The following is a 19,717-nucleotide window of genomic DNA, read 5'->3' as shown; positions in this document are numbered from 1 at the left end:
TAGGTTCCCGAGGTGTGTGAAAGATTGTGTGAGTCCATGAGGTATGTTACGGGTTGTGTGAGTCCCTGAGATGTTGTGAGGGGTTGTGTAGGTTTCTGAGGTGTGTGAGGGGTTGTGTAGGTTTCTGAGGCGTGTGAGGGGTTGTGTAGGTTTCTGAGGTGAGGGCTTGTATGAGTCCCTGAGGCGTGTGAGAGGCTGTGTGAGTCCCTGAGGTGTGAGAGGGGTTGTATGTGTCCTGATGTGTGTGAGATGTGAGTGTCCAGAGGTGTGTGAGAGGTTGTGTGTGTCCTGAGGTGTGTGAGGGTTGTGTATATCCTGAGGTGTGTGAGGGTTGTATGTATCCTGAGGTGTGTGAGTGTTGTGTGTGTGTTCTGAGGTGTGTGAGGGTTGTGTATATCCTGAGGTGTGTGAGGGTTGTTGTGTGTGTGTCCTGAGGTGTGTGAGGGTTGTGTATATCCTGAGGTGTGTGAGGGTTGTGTGTGTGTCCTGAGGTGTGTGAGTGTTGTGTGTGTGTTCTGAGGTGTGTGAGGGTTGTGTGTGTCCTGAGGTGTGTGAGTGTTGTGTGTGTGTTCTGAGGTGTGTGAGGGTTGTGTGTGTCCTGAGGTGTGTGTGAGGTGTTGTGTGTGTGTGTGTTCTGAGGTGTGTGAGGTGTTGTGTGTGTTCTGAGGTGTGTGAGGGTTGTGTGTGTCCTGAGGTGTGTGAGGTGTTGTGTGTGTTCTGAGGTGTGTGAGGTGTTGTGTGTGTGTTCTGAGGTGTGTGAGGGTTGTGTGTGTTCTGAGGTGTGTGAGTGTTGTGTGTGTGTTCTGAGGTGTGTGAGGGTTGTGTGTATCCTGAGGTGTGTGAGGTGTTGTGTGTGTATCCTGAGGTGCGTGAGTGTTGTGTGTGTGTTCTGAGGTGTGTGAGGGTTGTGTGTGTCCTGAGGTGTGTGAGGGTTGTGTGTGTTCTGAGGTGTGTGACGGTTGTGTGTGTGTCCTGAGGTGTGTGAGGTGTTGTGTGTGTTCTGAGGTGTGTGAGGTGTTGTGTGTGTGTTCTGAGGTGTGTGAGGTGTTGTGTGTGTTCTGAGGTGTGTGAGTGTTGTGTGTGTGTTCTGAGGTGTGTGAGGTGTTGTGTGTGTGTTCTGAGGTGTGTGAGTGTTGTGTGTGTGTTCTGAGGTGTGTGAGGGTTGTGTGTGTCCTGAGGTGTGTGAGGTGTTGTGTGTGTGTTCTGAGGTGTGTGAGTGTTGTGTGTGTGTTCTGAGGTGTGTGAGGTGTTGTGTGTGTGTTCTGAGGTGTGTGAGGGTTGTGTGTGTTCTGAGGTGTGTGAGTGTTGTGTGTGTGTTCTGAGGTGTGTGAGGGTTGTATGTATCCTGAGGTGTGTGAGGGTTGTGTGTGTCCTGAGGTGTGTGTGTGTGTGTGTTCTGAGGTGTGTGTTGTGTGTGTTCTGAGGTGTGTGAGGGTGTTGTGTGTGTGTTCTGAGGTGTGTGAGGTGTGTGTGTGTGTTCTGAGGTGTGTGAGTGTTGTGTGTGTGTTCTGAGGTGTGTGAGGTGTTGTGTGTGTGTTCTGAGGTGTGTGTGAGGTTGTGTGTGTGTGTTCTGAGGTGTGTGAGTGTTGTGTGTGTGTTCTGAGGTGTGTGAGGGTTGTATGTATCCTGAGGTGTGTGAGGGTTGTGTGTGTCCTGAGGTGTGTGAGTGTTGTGTGTGTGTTCTGAGGTGTGTGAGGGTTGTGTGTGTCCTGAGGTGTGTGAGGTGTTGTGTGTGTGTTCTGAGGTGTGTGAGTGTTGTGTGTGTGTTCTGAGGTGTGTGGGGTCGTGTGTGTCCTGAGGTGTGTGAGTGTGTTGTGTGTGTTCTGAGTGTGTGAATGTTGTGTGTGTGTTCTGAGGTGTGTGAGGGTTGTGTGTGTCCTGAGGTGTGTGAGGTGTTTGTGTGTGTTCTGAGGTGTGTGAGTGTTGTGTGTGTGTTCTGAGGTGTGTGAGGGTGTGTGTGTGTCCTGAGGTGTGTGAGGTGTGTGTGTGTGTGTTCTGAGGTGTGTGAGTGTGTGTGTGTGTTCTGAGGTGTGTGAGGGTTGTGTGTGTCCTGAGGTGTGTGAGGTGTTGTGTGTGTTCTGAGGTGTGTGTGTGTGTGTGTGTGTTCTGAGGTGTGTGAGGTGTTGTGTGTGTGTTCTGAGGTGTGTGAGGGTTGTGTGTGTTCTGAGGTGTGTGTGTGTTGTGTGTGTGTTCTGAGGTGAGGGTTGTGTGTGTCCTGAGGTGTGTGAGTGTTGTGTGTGTGTTCTGAGGTGTGTGAGGGTTGTGTGTGTTCTGAGGTGTGTGAGTGTTGTGTGTGTGTTCTGAGGTGTGTGAGGGTTGTGTGTGTCCTGAGGTGTGTGAGTGTTGTGTGTGTGTTCTGAGGTGTGTGAGGGTTGTGTGTATCCTGAGGTGTGTGAGGGTTGTGTGTGTCCTGAGGTGTGTGAGTGTTGTGTGTGTGTTCTGAGGTGTGTGAGGGTTGTGTGTATCCTGAGGTGTGTGAGGTGTTGTGTGTGTGTGTCCTGAGTTCTGTGAGGGTTGTGTTCGTTTCTGTGCACTCCTCTCAGGTGCCACATGGGTTTTGTTTGCAGGTTGAGACCTGGACGGCCGTCCCTCCCCTCTCCGTGGGGCAGGCAGGTTCCATCCCCATCTTCGTGGTGTCTCCATCCCCTAGAGACTCTGCCATCGCTGGGACACCCGGGGGTCTCTCTGCCCAGTCCTCAGAGCACCCTGAGAAGTTTGACCCAGCTGGAAGTTGTGATGTCCTCGAGTTTCTGGAAGCCTTTCTCAGTCATCTCTACAAGTTGGGGAATGAGGGCTCATGTCCAGTGTCTCATGTCCATTTCCACAGAGTTGTATTTTTTATCCCGAGGATGTGTGAGCTCAGATCTGTCCATCTTGCCATCAAAGTAGGTCCACCTGTTTTCATCACCAGCCATCATCGATGTATTTCAGGCTTTGCAGCTCCCCTCCTGAGCCTCAGCCGGAGCGGCTCCCAGGGCAGGGTCCCCCCATCCCTCTCTCTGCTGCAGTTCTCTGTGTGTTGCTCTTCCCGGCCTGCCCAGGACATTTTCTTCACTGAGTCTTCCCCAGATTCTCGCCCTGCAGCAAACACGTGCAGCCACAGGTCAGGTCGGAGCCTCCTGGGCATTTGGACTATGCGGCCCTTCTCTTCTCTCTGATAAGGCCCCCGTTTTCTGTTCAGCCTCGTGGTGCCTTAGCCGCATTTCAGGCATGGTCTTCCAGGGCTCTCTGGTCTGAACATTCTGTAGAGGAAACCACGGCACATCTTTCACTCATCTTTTAAAATCAGGGAGGCGGAGGTAGCAGTGAGCGGAGATCGAAACACTACACTCCAGAGCGAGACTGTCTCAAAAAAAAAAAAAAAAAATTTATAAATAAATAAATAAATAAAATGGTGGAATGTATAAACACAATTTTGTTCTTTGCATTTTTTCTCCCCAGTTAGTATACATACGATGACCCTTGTTCCTCTTAAGGGCCGCAGAGTGCTCCACTGTATGGATGTATCATATTCACGCAGGCCCCTCTGATGGCCATGTGGGATGTTTCCAATCTCTTGCTATGATGATGTTGCTATAGGTATAATAGGGCTGAATGGTGACCACCCAAAGATACCTGGTCCTAGTCCCTGGAACCCATAAATACTCCTTACTATGGAAAAAAGATCTGTGCAAATGTGATTTAATTGAGAATCTAGGCCAGGTGCAGTGGCTCATGCCTGTAATCCAAGCACTTTGGGAGGCTGAGGCAGGCAGATCACCTGAGATCAGGAGTTTGAGACCAGCCTGGCCAACACGGTGAAACCTTGTCTCCACTAAAAATACTAAAATTAGTTGGACACAGTGGTGCGCGCCTGCAGTCCCAGCTACTCAGGAAGCTGAGGCAGGAGAATCGCTTGAACTTGGGAGGTGGAGGTTGCAGTGAGCCAAGATCATGCCACTGCACTCCAGCCTGGGTGACAGAGTGAGACCCTGCCTCAAAAAGTAAATAAATAAAATAATTAAAAATCTAACAACAGTACCCTGGCCCCCAAGATCTTACGGTCCATCCAGGGAGACAGACTTGTAAACCGTGATTACAACCAGCTCAACGGGGGATGAAGAAGAAGGTGTGTTCGGAAACCTGGGAACTAAGGAGGCAGTGGGCGCTCAACCTTAATGCGGGCTGTGGGAGTCAGGCAAGAATCAGAAACAGGTTACGTAGATGATACTGGAACTATGCTTTCCGCTTTGCAAAAAAATATTTAAAATTATATTTTACAATGTTAGTACACAACGTTAGTATATTTTAAGAAGTGAAGTCCACTTTGATAAAAGAATGTCTATCTTCCTTGTATATATATCTGTCCCTATAGAATACCCATTTAAGTTTGTGTCTTAGTTTGTAAGAGCTGCCATAACGAAATACCATGGACTGGGTGGCTTAAACAACAGACATTGATTTTCTTACAGTTCTGGAGGCCGGAGGTCTAATACCACAGCATTGGCAGGGCTGGTTTTTCCCGAGGCCCCAGTACTTGTCTTGCAGATGGCGGCCTTCTTCCTGTCCCTTTCCTCTGTGTACATAGATCCCTGGTGTCTCTTTTTTTTTTTTTTTTTGAGATGGAGTCTTCCTGTGTCACCCAGGAGAGCAGTGGCATGATCTCGGCTCACCACAACCTCTGCCTCCTGGGTTCAAGCAATTCTCCTGCCTCAGCCTTCCCAGTAGCTGAGATTATAGGCACGTGCCACCATGCATGGCTAATTTTTGTATTTTCAGTAGAGACCATGCACCATGTTGGCCAGGCTGGTCTCGAACTCCTGGCCTCAGGTGATCCACTCGCCTTGGCCTCCCAAAGTGCTGGGATTATAGGCGCCTCACCTTGGGCAGTTTAATCCCTCTGGACTTTGGTTTCCTAACTCGTGAGATGACAATAGTTTCTAATTTGGCTGTTTTGTGGTATAAACGAACAGAATATGTAGGTCAAGTGCTTAGTACAACCGTGTGGAAAATAGTAAAGCCTGCATAAATGCCAGCTGCCATTACTTCTCCTGGAAACCAGCCACCTCTCTCCTTGAGCCCTGTCTAGGGCCAGTGGGTTTTCAGAAATCTAGAGCGGCAACTCCGATCTTGCAAGGATCAGCGAGAGGTGGGGGCAAGCGGCTCTCTCGTCACTTCTCCAGGGGGGTGGTTGCTGAGGCTTTGGAAGGAAATTTAGCGAGCTCAGACCCCCTCAAGGCTACTGTGTTCCAAGCATGTGGCAGTTCATTTCAAGCTTGATGGCACATTCTTTGCAGAGCAGTTGCCAAGGAACAAGGTAACTTGTGACACAAATACTGCCTGATGCTGTCAGTTTGATGGTCGAAAGGGTTTTAGGTGGTGTCAAATTTTATTACTAGCATTCCTGGTCTCCATGAAAGAATCACATAAGAAGACAAGTTATGTCAAAGGATAAAACTGCAGACCCAGATGGGCACTGTGCATACAACAGACACGTGGTTTCCTTTTGATATAGACCCAAGAGGGAGTGGATTAAAAAAAGACGAAAATAACACCAGAGACCACAGACTTAAGCTGATCAGTGGTCTAACACTGGCAAGATTACTTTTGTTGATAAATTGATTTCTTGGGAAATCCCGGGAAAGTTCCTGGATGTGACCCCATGGTCCTACCATCACTAGCTATCTGTGACCTTGGATGAGTCAGCAAAGGGAACACACACAGCACAGTGACAGAGTGGGCACCAGGGACCACCTGCGACCCCCCCCCCCACCCCGTCACAGATGGTTTGCAAATAAACTACTCACGTACTTACTAAGATCTGCTGTACTCAAACACACCAAGCTCTGAGAGTTCTCACTTGGGTATTTAAGGAGTGTAGTGTCATGGGTGGGTGAGTGACTTTTTGGTTAGTAAGTTCTGCTGATTACATGAAGCAATGGGATAACTATGATGGCCAATAGAGTGTTCATACTGCAGGTTCAACAAGACTTTCTAATAATATTGAAGTAGTAGTTCCCTGAAAAGAGCCACTACGATTACATGGCTTGGTTAACTTTTTCTTACAAGTCTGAGCATGGATTTAACACACACGAACTATACAAAGACAGAATGGTCCTGAAATAAAATCACAGCATCTTATTGCATACACTACATCATCCAAGGTCAAAACCCTTTCATAGAGACATTTAAAACTATAACCAAGTAAAAGAGAAAATAGATGCAAATTTGCTTTTACAAAATTTGAAAATCAACCAAAAGAGTAAGGCACAAGATGCAGTCAACTACAATGCACTTTAGAGAACAGAGCTTTGCTCTCAGGTCTGGGACCCATCCCCTGGGCAAGGCCGCCTGGCAGCAGGCAGGAACCAAACCCCTGCCACCTCCACTAGCTCCCAGGGTTCCTCTTTGCAGGATGGTGGGGAGCACAGGCACCAAGGCAGGAAGGCCAAGGCAGGAAGACGCCACGCGTCCTTCACTTTCCCTCAGTGCGAGCACACCAAGTTCCCCGTAACCAGGAGAAGAGGACCCTAGGCACCAAAAGTCAAGCATGAGGAAATGTCTGGGCCATTTCTGGTTGCCACAGGTGGTCTGGCAGGTGCCTTTCAGACGCTAAAGTGCCAGGGTTTGCAGGCTCCTCGGATGGCTTACAGTGATGATGAGTTGGAGTCTTTAAACTCAGTGGTGTCCTAGATACTTAGGATGACGGTGACCTTTTGATGAAGGAGACCTGAGAAGCTGAGAAACTCCAGGAGAATTTAAGTTTCAAGGTCAGATGAGTTTGCTACTCAACTTCCATCACGGTTGTAGCTTTCGCTCCCAGAATACAAGGTAGAGAGGCATCAGCCAGGAGGTAAACTTCACCTTCAAGGCGGGGTGACGCCTGGCTACAGTTAGATCCCGCAGCAGGGTCACCGAAGTCTCTCCAGCAAGGCCGGGAGTTTGGCTTCCAACAGATCTACAGAGGGAGCCAGGAGAAAAAGCACGCTGAGGGCCTGGCGGCCTCTAGTGGTCACTGCCTGTCATCGGCTTTCCTCCAATAAACCAGGTGTCATGAGAATATAAAACAATCAGGAAGGAAGAAAAAAAAGTTTAGTATTTTATCAAAGAAAACCGTGACATACTAAATAGTCCTGAAACAGAAGCGATTTACACATTTTCTTATGATTACGTATTTATTAAGTTCTAAAATCTTGAAGAACTGCTATTTTTAAAATTCACACTAAAAGAAAACTAAGAAAACTAGAAATGTTAACATCTTTTACAGAGGGTGGTAAGTGGCCTTTTTAAAATTATAATCGCCTAGGAGAAAGGTGAGCTAATCTCTTTGGAAGCGTCATCAGCTGGTGAACTTCATCTTGGTCTCCACTTTATGTCTTTTACTCCATGAAAATGTCTTTTCAAAGCAGTGTTATCCGCCCATGGTGAGTTTAAACAGGCGTCGTCATCATTTTCTTCCAACCTCTGGAAACAAATACGTTTTACTCAGGCAGGCATTTCAGGAAGGTGTTTTGCACATAAAGAGACGGAAGAAAGAGTCCATGACTGACCTCCCCTCTCCCTGCCCACTAGGAGCGGGACCCTTCCATGTTTAGCCCCGGGAGACACCTGGCAGGACCCCGACAGCCCTGCAGAGAGAGAAGGTCTAGAAAGAGCCCTCCCTGGCATCCTGCAGAGCTCACCACTCCCCACCAGCCCCAGGTAAGGCACGCAGGCTATGCTGAGCGCCAGCACTGCAGAAAGCCCATCTGTTCCCCGCTACCTTGAGCTCCTCTTGCCTTCTGTGGTAGAACAGCATCAGCTGCTTCTGCTCCTCGCTGCTAATAATAGGCTCTCGGGCTGGAGCTCCCTGTCCCCTCTGCAAAGAGGATAGCAGAGCAAATTGTGAATTAAGGTTCTTAGAGTGACAATCCTGAAGTTACAACAAATGTTTTACAATTGCCTTTGCCAACTACTAAAGATAAACAGGTCCCCCACGTCTGATCACCCGAAGTGAAGCATCGAGGGAAGCCTTGGTCTTGAGCAGACTTGAGCCCTGGACTCTCACTGTGTGGAGACCAGAGGCTGCACGACGCCATCTCTGTCTTGGCCATTCCCAAGGCAGACACTGTAGGCAGGTCCAGTGGGAAAGGGAGGAGGCTCAGAGCCACAGACTCTGGATCTACGTATGGTGGAGGGCCCCATTTCCCCAAAATCACAGCCTAGTGACGTAGGAGCACCCACAAAACCAAGGCGGCCCCTCAGGTTACGGCGCTACACGATGTCCTTCAAAGGTCTCGAAACTTTCCTCCTCCTGTACATGGCATCAGCAGTTTGCAAAAGCCTGAAATCAGTGTCGGGCGAAATTTTACATTTCAAGGAAAATATTTGTTTACTTGCAGCCCTATTATTGAGGTTGAAATTAACATAGTGTATTTCCTCTCCCCCACATATTAAAACAAACTCTAGGTATCACTAAACAATCCATATTTTCTTCTAGTTTTTGCTGGTGTGCAGGAAGAGGATATTTTTAGTTTAAACCCAAGCCAATAGGATTAAAATATTTGTACCAGTAGTTTAAATCTTTCAGATTCACTGTACATTTTTATCAGTTTGAAGGGAAATAACAAAAAATATTGACATGTTAAAGCAAAAAGTACTTACCTGCTGAATCTTGGCGATAATTTTGGTTTTTTCATTTTTCCCCACGTAGTCTGAAAGCTTCTTTGTTCTTCTCAGCTCCTTGGCTGCCCACCACAGCTGCGCCTCTGATTCTTTAATGACGTTGAGCCCTGCCTGGGGCCAATCATAAGAACTGGCTTGACTGTGGGTTCCCACCCGGGGGGCAGAGCCCAGCTGAGCCCCTCCCAGCAGAGGGCAGAGAACTGATTTCTCCCGGTGCTCACCATGGGAGGCCTGACTCCCCCACCTCACTCCTTGCTGACTTTAGTACCTTCCCTGTTAAGTTTCCACTCATGCCCTGACTCAGTTAACCTCCTCCTCTGAACAACAGGGAGGTCCTATCTCATTTGCACCTTGATCCATATAGTTCATCTTAGACAGATCTGTAGGCCACTGCCAGGGAAGGGCGCTGGCATCGTGCTGGGTGTTTAAATCGAGGTATAATGGGGCTGCCTGTTCACTTCTGCATATTCCATTTACTTAAGATGGCTTAGACAAAGAATATTGTCCAATAGGATAGGAAGTGAGAAAACCCAAGGAAAATGGAACATGAGGGTCAGAAAATAACATGAAGCAACAGGTAAGACTAGAAACACAAATTTCCATGCAAAGGGACAGATGCATTCAGGTAGAAATAGGAAGAAATTAGGTAGCTGGCTTCCTAGCGGCCAAAGACAGTGGAAATGTTTTCAGTCACTCCTGACGGGTGGCCTCACAAACTGCATCCACTGCCTCCTGTGTGTGGGGCCAAACCCCTTACCCGTGGGTACCCACTCTCAGGGGCCGCTCCTGAATTCGGAACTCTGCTCTGATGCAGGGCACAGCAAACCTGAAAGCTGTGTAGGGAACAAAACACTACATCCAGAAGAGGGGCGTCAAATCTGAAGGGCTTTGGGGGGCCGTGAACTCACCCTCCAGAGTGCCCACCCAAGAACTACATACCTGCGTTCCCGACAAATCTTCCTTATTTTCAAACTCCATGCGGATGGGATCATACGGTGGCAACCCCATGGGGTAAACAATCATCACCGCGCCTCGAAGCTGATCCAAGGCATCTTTCACCATCTCCATCGTAACACAGACACCGGCTTCCACTTGTTTCTGCAAGCAGAAAGGCATCGTTATCTACAGTGTGGCTAACCAATTCAGTACATTCGATCAAGATCTTGTACAAGACCCGTGCCAGATACTGCCAGAGCAACAAAAAGAAATCAAACTCTTCTTGCTCCCAGAGTGACTACCATCTATTTCAGGGGCTGAGCCAAGCACACCGCGGCCTGTATTATAAAGCAGACAGTGAGCAGCACTGAGCACGGAGTACAGTGAGTGCGAAGCATGCTCCACCGAGAAACAGCCCGGTGCTGGCAGCACAGATGGGGGCAAGGATCAGGAGGTACGGCAGGGGGAGCAGGCACCACAGGTGGGCCTTGAAACGCAGACGGGCTGAAAAGGTAGAGATGACAGCAGGTGCTTCATTCAGGACAAGCTGAAACAAAGAGAAGCAGGGGCCAGCCTCCCCGGCATGGCACGGGGCAGGAAGGAGAGGAGAAGGTGAGGCCAGCTCTAGTTGGATCAGCTGGAGTTTGTTTTCGAACGGCCACAAAAGCCAGGCTGAAGATTCACGTTTCCTCTGTTAGACCACGGGAAGCGACTGCCTTTTCTGGGAAGGAGTGGTAATGTTGGGAGATTTATCTTGTAACTGGTATAGAACAGACCCAGTTGGCCAGGTGTGGTGGTTCACACCTTACATAATCCTAGCACTTCGGGAGGCCAAGGTGGGCGAATCACCTGAGGTCAGCAGTTCAAGACCAGCCTGGCCAACATGGCAAAACCCTGTCTCTATTAAAAACACAAAAATGAGCTGGGCGTGGTGGCGGGTGCCTGTAGTTCGAGCTACTCAGGAAGCTGGGGCAGGGGAATCGCTTGAACCCGGGAGGCAGAGGTTGGAGTAGGCTGAAACTGTGCCACTGCACTCCAGCTTGGGCAACAGAATAAGACTCTGCCTCAAAAAAAAGAACAGACCTAGTCGGAGGGAGACCAGGTAGCAGGCACTGAAGATCACAGAGGAAGGTGTGATGAAATCACAAATACATCTGGTCTTTGCTACTCAGTTCCAGGCACAGAGCTCCAAAACTCGTGGAATTTCCTGAGGGACAGGAGTGTCTTGTTATTTACAACAAGCCCCTTCTCACCACACCTGAGCTTGTGCTAACACAGTAACCTGTAATCAGCGCTTGGTTTCAAGGAAGGGGCTGGCCATGCCAGGGAGACCAAGGACATGATTAGAGGGTTGGAGCTTTCAGCCTCACCCCCTTCCTCCACCTCCGGGGGCTAGAGGTTGGGATCAAACACGTGGCCAGTGGTTTAAGCAATCATGCTTACTGAGCAGAAACTCCACAAAAATCCCGGACACCATGGCTCAGTGGAGCTTCCTGATTGGTGCAGATGCTGATGTGCCAGGTGACGCATATCAATGGGGGCATAGTGGGAACCTCCAAATCTGTAGTCAAGCTGGACACACGTATGGGTGGCCTGGGGCCCTCACGTGCAGCTGGTGTCTGAAATAAGAGGAGTCTTGTTGCTGATCTTGCCCTTTGACCTGTGGGGTCTGATGCTAACTCCAGGCATTGGTGTCAGAATTGAAGGATCTGCCTTTGACCAGTGGGGTCTGTGCTGTCTCTGAGTAGTTAGTGTCAGAATGAAATGGAACTGACTGGCAGGACCCCCAGTGGGCATCAGAATGCAAAAGCCTACAGGAGAGCCTTCAACAAAGCCAGAGCTGTGGAAGTGAAAGGAAGAGGAGGATTTAAGAGGCATCATGGGACCAGACGGTACCGGACCCCACTTCAAACCTAGAGGTGACAGAAGGGAGAAGTGCTGAAGATGACACTGAGGATTTGGCCTATAAAACCAAGACACTGAGGTTCTGTTACTGGAGACAGAGAAGCTCATAGGAGGTGCTGATTCTCAGGGACAGAACACAGAGGGAGAGGAGGAAGCAAAGAGCTCATTTCTAGAAAACTGGACCTCAGAGTGCTGACCGGGTGTTCAGATAGCACGGTCTCGCAACCAGCTGGAAATTCAGGTTGCAAGTGAAGCAAGATGTCAGGGGGAAAGGACGGAAGCTTCAGAGTTATCTGCAGAGGGTGGAATTTGCATTTGGCAGAGTAGATAAGATGCCAAGGGAGCAAGAAGGCCAAGGATAAAAAGTACTTTCAGAAGTACACAGGCAAAGGGGAGAAGCGAGGCGACTGAAAGAGGAGTTCCACAGCAAAGCGTGGGGAGAAAGGTGCAGAACAACGGCCAGACCACCGTTTTCCTGCCATGGCCTGAGATGTGCTCGCATGCCTAGATGCCATCATCACGCAAACACTGGGCTCAGCCAAGGCCTCTCCTGTGGAGCTTCTTCAAGCCGTTACTATATTAACAGGCACAGAGCTTCAGGGCAGCCTTTGCTGAGGCTCTTCAAAGATTAGTCAAAAGCTTGATGAGCTTGAGAAATATTGGTTTAAAAATAACAGTTCTGCTGAGCAAATCAGAAGAAGCAGAATCAAAAGTGGTTATCAATCGAGAGACTTGCAGTTGAGGGTGGTAGCAACTAATATCACCAACACACAAATACAAGCAACACATACAGACACCACTTCTTTCAATAGCCTTAAATTCTTTTCCTCCAGATACACATTATCTGTGTATCAATGGTATAAATTTACGCTCCTCCCTCTATAAAATAGCCTTTGTATAAATGCTAAAGACAATTACAAAAAACCGATTTATATCAAATACATATTAAGTCAATCAAGTGTCTGGAGAACTACTCTATGGCCACAATATTCAAATCTCCCCTACTTAGCTTTGTTAAGTTCTTCAAAAAGGTAAAAGAAACGAAATCAACATTTGTATTATACATATTTGTATTATACGTGAACCTACATTTACACAAGCCAACAAAATTTGTGTCTGCCTGTAGGAACGGGGAGGACTCTGGGCAACTGTCAGGATTACGAAAGGAAAAGCTATGGCCTACCCCAAATATGCTTGTTTCCCTTGCCTCCAGAAGGCTGAAAGAGAAGGCTGGCTGAGAGGCAACTCTGGAAGCCAGAGTTGGAGTTTTTTCTCAAAAGACAAGTTTTAGGCCAGGCGCGGTGGCTCACCCCCGTAATCCCAACACTTTGGGAGGCTGAGGCGGGCAGCTCACCTGAGGTCAGGAGTTCGAGACCAGACTGACCAACATGGAGAAACCCTGTCTCTACTGAAAATACAAAATTAGCTGGGCGTGGTGGCACATGCCTGTAACCCCAGCTACTCGGGAGGCTGAGGCAGGAGAATTGCTTGAATCCGGGAGGTGGAGGTTGCGGTGAGCCGAGATCGCACGATTACACTCCAGCCTGGGAAACAAAAGCGAAATTCCATCTCCCCCTCACCCCCCCAAAAAAAGACAAGTTTTAGAGCATCATTTAAAAGAGCCAACCTTAGATATTATTGCTTTGGCTTCTTCTATAGTCTTCTTTAACACTTGCTTCATTTTCTCATTTGGAGCTATAAAAAAAAAAAAAAAAAAAAGGAGAGAGAGAGAGAGAGCTGTCAAATATAAAGCCTCTTTAAAAGTCTTCTGAAATATCTCAATCCCTTCTGTCTGAGCCAGGGGGTAAGTGGACTGAGACAGAGTGCGAGTGAAGTATCTCAATCCCTTCTGTCTGAGTCGGGTAAGTGGACTGAGACAGAGTGCGAGTGTGGACTGTAGGGAAGAGAGGCAAGAAACCTGGCTGCCGGAAGTTAGGTGAAGATCTCTTCCCAACACAGACACCTGGAGTGTGCTTTATGCAGTGGCAAAGGCTACAAAAAACAGAAATCCATGTTGTTGGGTAAACAGGGCCGGCAAACTTTTTCTGGAAAGGGCCAGAGAGTAAATATTTGAGGCTTTGCAGGCTATACAGTCTTGTTGGGTGGGATTACTCAGCTCTGCCACGTAGCACAAGAGCAGACAATACGACAGAGCTTGCAGTGAGCAGAGATTGCGCCACTGCACTCCAGCCTGAGAGACAGAGTGAGACTCCGTCTCAAAAAATAATAATAATAAAAAATATATAATAAATAAAAAAAAAAATGAGGTGGCTGCATCTCCATACAATTTTATTTACAATAGGCAACTGCCTGAATTTGGCCTGTAGCCCATAATTTGGTGACCCCTAGATCAGGAAAAAACAATAACTTGAAAGCTTAGAAGCAAAAAAAAAAAAAAAAAAGAAAAGAAGATGAAATGCCCAAACCTAGGGAAAATGGGGCAAGTTGAAACCATATATTCCTAATAAATAACAGTATTAATTAGACATTGAAAATATTAGAAATATAAGATTGTATTAGAATAGAAGTGGTTAGGTCAGGGGTGGTGGCTGACACCTGTAATCCTAGCACTTTGGGAGGCCGAGGCAGGTGGATCACCTGAGATCAGGAGTTCGAGACCAGCCTGGGCAACATGCAGAAACCCTGTCTCTACAAAAAATACAAAAATTAGCCAGGCGTGGTAGCAGGCACCTATAATCCCAGCTACTCTGGAGGCTGACACAGGAGAATCACTGGAACCCGGGAGGCAGAGGTTGCAGTGAGCCAAGATCATGCCACTGCACTCCAGCCTGGGCGACAGGGACTCTGTCTCAAAAAAAAAAATGGTTAATTTAAGAACATACTACATATTGTTTTAATGATGAATAATGAACTGTTAAGTGGTTCTCATGTTTTTTTTCTTCATCTTACCACATCTTCTTAGGTCAGAAAGATGTGGAAGACAACCATTTTTCAGGTTAACATTCAAAGGAAATAATACTAGGAATTCTTACTATCCCTGATATTTAAAAAAAGTGTATTTTTGAACTGGTAAGGCCTTGCAGGAATACTGTTCTTTTACTCCTAACAGTGTTTTAGGGCTGATCAATTACAGTGTTTTAAATGGAGCTTTTAATGCAGGTTAAAAAGAATAAGCTATCAAAGAGGATTATCATCAATTCCACATGATCGGCCCAACACTGAAAGGAGAAGAATTTCTTCAGTGTTTTGCCATGTACTGAGGTGCTCTGCCCCAGAGAGAGGCATGTCCTTGATCAGGGAAGTCCATGTGCTGACATGCTTTCCCTTTCCTCTTTCACACAGTCCAGCTCGAAAGATCCCCCAACATCTGTGAACAGTAACAAAACACAACTCTGAATACATTTCAGTGAGTATCTGCCAACAATTATTAGGTGGAACCACATGAAATTGCCAATACTCAACCATTTTTGACCTACAGAAGGGAAAGGGTCATTTCATCTGGTTCATCGAATATATTTAAAAGCAAGCTGCAACTTATTAAGAGCAAAACAAAAACTTCCTTTATCTACCGAATTCATCCTAGATTAGAGTTTTACCACAGGAGCTACAGAGTACAGTATTTTCTAAGTCTGTAGAGAAATGATGAGGTCAATTTTTGAACATAAAGAACTGCTTTCTTTACTAGAAAACCAAGTCCCTTGTCCCATCTCTGCTACCTCTGAGGGGGTGTAAGCTGCTTTAAATCCTCCCTACTGATTTGTATAAATTATTTATGAAGCATTGACATGAAGTTTTATAGAAGGTCTCAGACCAGGCGCGTTGGCTCATGCCTGTAATCCCAGCACTTTGGGAGGCCGAGGTGGGCAGATCACCTAAGGTCAGGAGTTTGAGACCAGCCTGGTCAACATGGCAAAACCCTGTCTCTACTAAAAATACAAAAATTAGCCAGGCGTGGTGGCGCATGCCTGTAGTCCCAGCTACTCAGGAGGCTGAGGCAGGAGAATTGCTTGAACCTGGAAGATGGAGTTGGCAGTGAGCTGAGATTGTGCCACTGCACTCCAGCCTGGGCAATAGAGCAAGACTCCCTCTCAAAAAAAAAAAAAAAAAAAAAGGAACTGTTTGCATACTTATGCCTATATAAGCATGCACATAGAAGAGAAATCCTCACTTACCTTGCCCATTCCTTCGTCCAATATCATCCTTTTTAAATACTGCACCTCCACTGGGTACACATTTTTCACCCCATTCATCCTTCAATTTCAATTCTTCAATCTGATCATCAGTCAGTCCTTGCATATTAGGAGGGAGAAATATGCCATGTTCAGCTAATTCTTCCATTTCTTAAAAATAAGCAAAAGACAGTATCAAAATCACAACACCTCATAGCATTGGAACGTAAGCTACAAAGGGCCAGGGGCTTGCCCAACTGGCTCACTATTTTGTGGAACAAATATTTATATGCCACTTGCTAAGTGCCAGGCCTGGCCTGGACCCTTGACAAAGAGTCATTGATCCACCCTCAGCCAACAGCATAGAGAGCTCAGAAGCTCGCCCCAGGTCCCAGGCAATCGGCCTGTAGATTGAGGGGCCAATCATTTGTGCTCTGTTGTGCTTCCTAACTCTGGAGGAGCAAAATTACTATTCATTGAACACCTGAATATATATTCACATGGGTCTTACAGTTTTCCAAGTGCACTCACATGGACTATCTCATTTAATTTAACCTTGTACATTCCCCCCACCCTCCTTAATTTTTAAGTTGTATCATGTCAGGCTTGCTCAGATGACACAGCTGCAGCTGATATCTTTTTTCTTGAGACGGAATCTCACTGTGTCACCCCGGCTGGAGTGCAGTGGCACGATCTCAGGCTCACTGAAACCTCCAGCTCCCAGGTTCAAGCAATTCTCCTGCCTCAGCCTCCTGAGTAGTTGGGATTACAGGTGTCCGCCACCATGCCCAGCTAATTTTTGTATTTTAATAGAGACACGGTTTAGCCATGTTGACCAAGCTGGTCTCGAACTCCTGACCTCAAGTGATCCACCCACCTCAGCCTCCCAAAGTGCTGGGATTACAGGCATGAGCCAACGCGCCTGGTCTGAGACCTTCTATAAAACTTCATGTCAATGCTTCATAAATAATTTATACAAATCAGTGGGGAGGATTTAAAGCAGCTTACACCCCTCAGAGGTAGCAGAGATGGGACAAGGGACTTAGTTTTCTAGTATCATGTTCACTATTCAAATGCATGGCTGTTTTTCCTAATCCTTATATATTCACCCCAAAACCAGTCCGCATTTTAACCTTGCAAAATTGCCTTCCTTCCTTTCTCTCTCTCTCCTTCCTTCCTGTGAAGGAGGCACTTGGATCTTAGTGTTCCCATAACATTGTGTGAGGACGTCACCTGACCTGAAATAATACAGTATTACGAATAAATGGTGTCACTGAATGGGATGTTTACTGTCTCCCTCTCCACCACAGTCTAAGCTACTTATTTCTTAAAAATAAGGGAAGGTTAGATAACATCTATCACAGTCATCATGATGCCCCCTCATACCCCATTGGAATGTTAGCTTCCAGGGGTCAGGGGCCTTGCCCATCTGGCTCTCTATTTTATGGAACGAACATTTATATGCCACTTGCTATGTGCCAGACCTGGCCTGGACCCTTGACACAGGGGCACGGTACTGGTCTTATTCATCCTTGTCTTTCTTTTCTTTGAGACAGGGTCTCCCTCTCTCACCCAGGCAGGAGTGCAGTGGAGTGATCTCAGCTCACTGCAGCATTGCCTCCCGGGTCCAAGCGATTCTCATGCCTCAGCCTCCCAAGTAGCTGGGACAACAGGCATGTGTCACCACGCCCAGTTCAGTTTTGTATTTTTAGTAGGGACTGAGTTTCACTATGTTCTAGGCTGGTCTAGAACTCCTAGGCTCAAGGGATCCACCTGCCTCTGCCTCTCAAAGTGTCAGGATTACCCGTGTGACCATCGCACCTGGCCCCATCCTTGTCTTCTGAAGGCTGAGCACTGGTGCAGAATAAATACATGAATTTTAAGTTCACTAATGTGACTCTCAGCATTCAGCACATTTCCAATTTATAATGTTATAGAAAGAAAAGACAAATTCCTTTTCTCCTCAAATGCTTTAAGATAACATTTAATATTGTGTTTGTGTTGGAAGCTCAATTAATACACTACACATAAGTTTCATGAAAAGAACCATAACCCTCAGGAATTTCTCCACGGTGCAGAAATTACAAGTTCATGCAATTTAATCAATACATTTAATAATAAATCACATATTCATGCAATTTAATAAATCACATAAATGAATATACTATTTATTGCAAATAGTTACGTTTGTATTTTCTATGTATACATAATGATAGTTATATAAACACTTAGTAATATCCTACACCACATCAGAAAGTATCATCCCGTCAAGTTCAAAAGCTATGCTGTCTAATGCGGCAGGTACTCACTCACTTGGCGATTTAAATTTATTCAAATTAATTAAAATCAGCCGGGCGCAGTGGCTCACACCTGTAATCCAGCACTTTGGGAGGCCAAGGCAGGAGGATCACCTGAGGTCAGGAGTTCGAGACCAGCCTGGCCAACATGATGAAACCCCGCCTCCACTAAAGATACAAATATTAGCTGGGCGTGGTGGCATGTGCCTGTAATTCCAGATATTTGGGAAGCTGAGGCAGGAGAATCCCTTGAACCCGGGAGGCGAAGGTTGCAGTGAGCCGAGATCGCACCACTGCACTCCAGCCTGGGCGACAGAGAGACCCTGTCTCTCTCTCTCACACACACACACCCCCTACACACACTATATATATATTTAATAAATTAAAATGAAAATGTAAAATTCGGTTGCCTGGCCGCACTAGCCACATTCCAAATGCTCTGCCACACGTGGCCGGCGGCTACCCAATGGACAGCACAGATGGGGGCCCTTCCACCGCGGGGAGATTCTGCGGAACAGCGGTGCCCTGGAACCTGCGCGGGGAAGGGAGACGGCGCCGCCAAGCGAACAACAGGCCGTTTCCAGGGCGGGGAAAAATCACCAAGGCTTCCTCAACTGTAAGGAGCCGCCCCAAGGCAGGTGGCTCGCTGCTTTACATCGGGCGACTAAAAATAGTAAATTCAGCTTTTAAAAGCCCATCCAGTTCTCATCTCACCCCTCACACGTGATTAATTGCACTAAGTCGGCTGTTCAGCCCGGTCTTTAGGTTCCCTCCTCCCTCCCCAGCCCATTTCCACTTATTCGCAGCACCCCAGGATTCGCAGCATCCCGGCTCCGAGAGGCACCTGGGCCCACCTCCCAGCCCGGGATGCCAGACAGGCCGGACCTTCGGTTCCTTATTCATCTCCGGTTAACCCTAGTGTCCCGTTTCAACCCCGGCTGCCGCAAATCTCTTCAATAATCTTCACAAACCTGACCCCTCGGCCCATCCTGCCCCTCTTTCTCCATCCCACGCCTGTCTCTCGATCTGTCCCGGCTGGGCCCGCCCGTGAGCCGCACCTGAGCAGAGGCGCTGCACCTTGAGCCGCCCATTATAGACCCGGGCCACCTGCACCGTGAGCTCCTCCAGCTCGGTGCTCCCAGGCGCCTGCAGCAGGAACTGGCTCTCGTCGCCCCGTTTCACGTGCAGCAGAACCATGGCGGTCCCGCCGAGGCACTGAGGCGGTGAGAAGGCCCGGGCTGTGTGGCCCGCGGATCCGGCCGGCCGAGGGTCGCCGGATCGCCAGCAGCGGCGACGTACTAACAACAGCCGCTCGGGGGCCCGAACCCCACGCTCCCGAGCCCGCAGTGAGCTAGGGAAACGGCACTCGCTCCCGGAAGTGGATGTTGCCAGCAGCAACAGTGAAGCAGAGTCAAAAGAGCCGCCAGCTCCAGCTCAGAACTCGCGTAGCGGAGGCTGGTGTGCACTGAGGCCCAGCAATCTACGCCCACATGTAGCTGCCGCCGGGGAAACCACCCACACAGCCTGAGAGGGCAGCTGATTCTGGCCGGACCGACGGAAGGAGATTCGCAGAGGCCCCTCCCGGAAGTGACTGTTGTCGTGGCAACTTCCCAAACACAGACCAAGCCGCTGAAGTGGAGGGTGGACCTCCCAATCGACTGGTCTGGGGCCCGAGATTCCACTCAGGGAGATACGTGGGCTGAGGTGGGAGTTACTAGATGGGGAATGGGAGGGACGGCAGGCAACATACGCGCCGAGTTCCGCAACTGCCGCCCCACAACCGCTCCACATTCTAGCGTCCCTTCC

The 19,717-nt window shown here is 48.1% G+C and overlaps 1 protein-coding gene and 1 long non-coding RNA gene across 4 annotated transcripts; one reads left to right on the top strand and one right to left on the bottom strand.

Annotated features, from left to right (window-relative positions):
* Positions 1-312: 312 nt before the first annotated feature.
* LOC126951682 (uncharacterized) lies at positions 313-2,377 on the top strand. Of its 3 annotated transcripts, none has more exons than XR_007724589.1 (4): positions 313-376; positions 1,209-1,267; positions 1,485-1,543; positions 2,277-2,377. It is a non-coding gene; the product is annotated as an uncharacterized LOC126951682 (long non-coding RNA). The 3 variants fall into 3 exon arrangements; XR_007724588.1 differs by lacking the exon at positions 1,209-1,267 and adding an exon at positions 548-576 and having other exon boundaries at positions 324-376; XR_007724587.1 differs by lacking the exon at positions 1,209-1,267 and adding an exon at positions 492-520 and having other exon boundaries at positions 324-376.
* Positions 2,378-7,135: 4,758 nt separating this feature from the next.
* On the bottom strand, positions 7,136-19,717 carry CFAP298 (cilia and flagella associated protein 298). Its single transcript, XM_050786028.1, is given in 9 exon segments — positions 7,136-7,443; positions 7,742-7,837; positions 8,623-8,754; positions 9,583-9,741; positions 13,112-13,179; positions 15,618-15,785; positions 18,970-19,327; positions 19,329-19,591; positions 19,594-19,717. Coding segments are annotated over 9 exon segments (1,464 nt in total). The 5' UTR covers positions 19,703-19,717; the 3' UTR covers positions 7,136-7,332.

Source organism: Macaca thibetana, chromosome 3 (assembly GCF_024542745.1).
Source record: "Macaca thibetana thibetana isolate TM-01 chromosome 3, ASM2454274v1, whole genome shotgun sequence".
In the NCBI taxonomy this organism is placed as follows: Eukaryota; Metazoa; Chordata; class Mammalia; order Primates; family Cercopithecidae; genus Macaca; species Macaca thibetana.
Note: the sequence above shows the minus strand (reverse complement) of the source record. Positions and strands in the feature narration are given on the sequence as shown.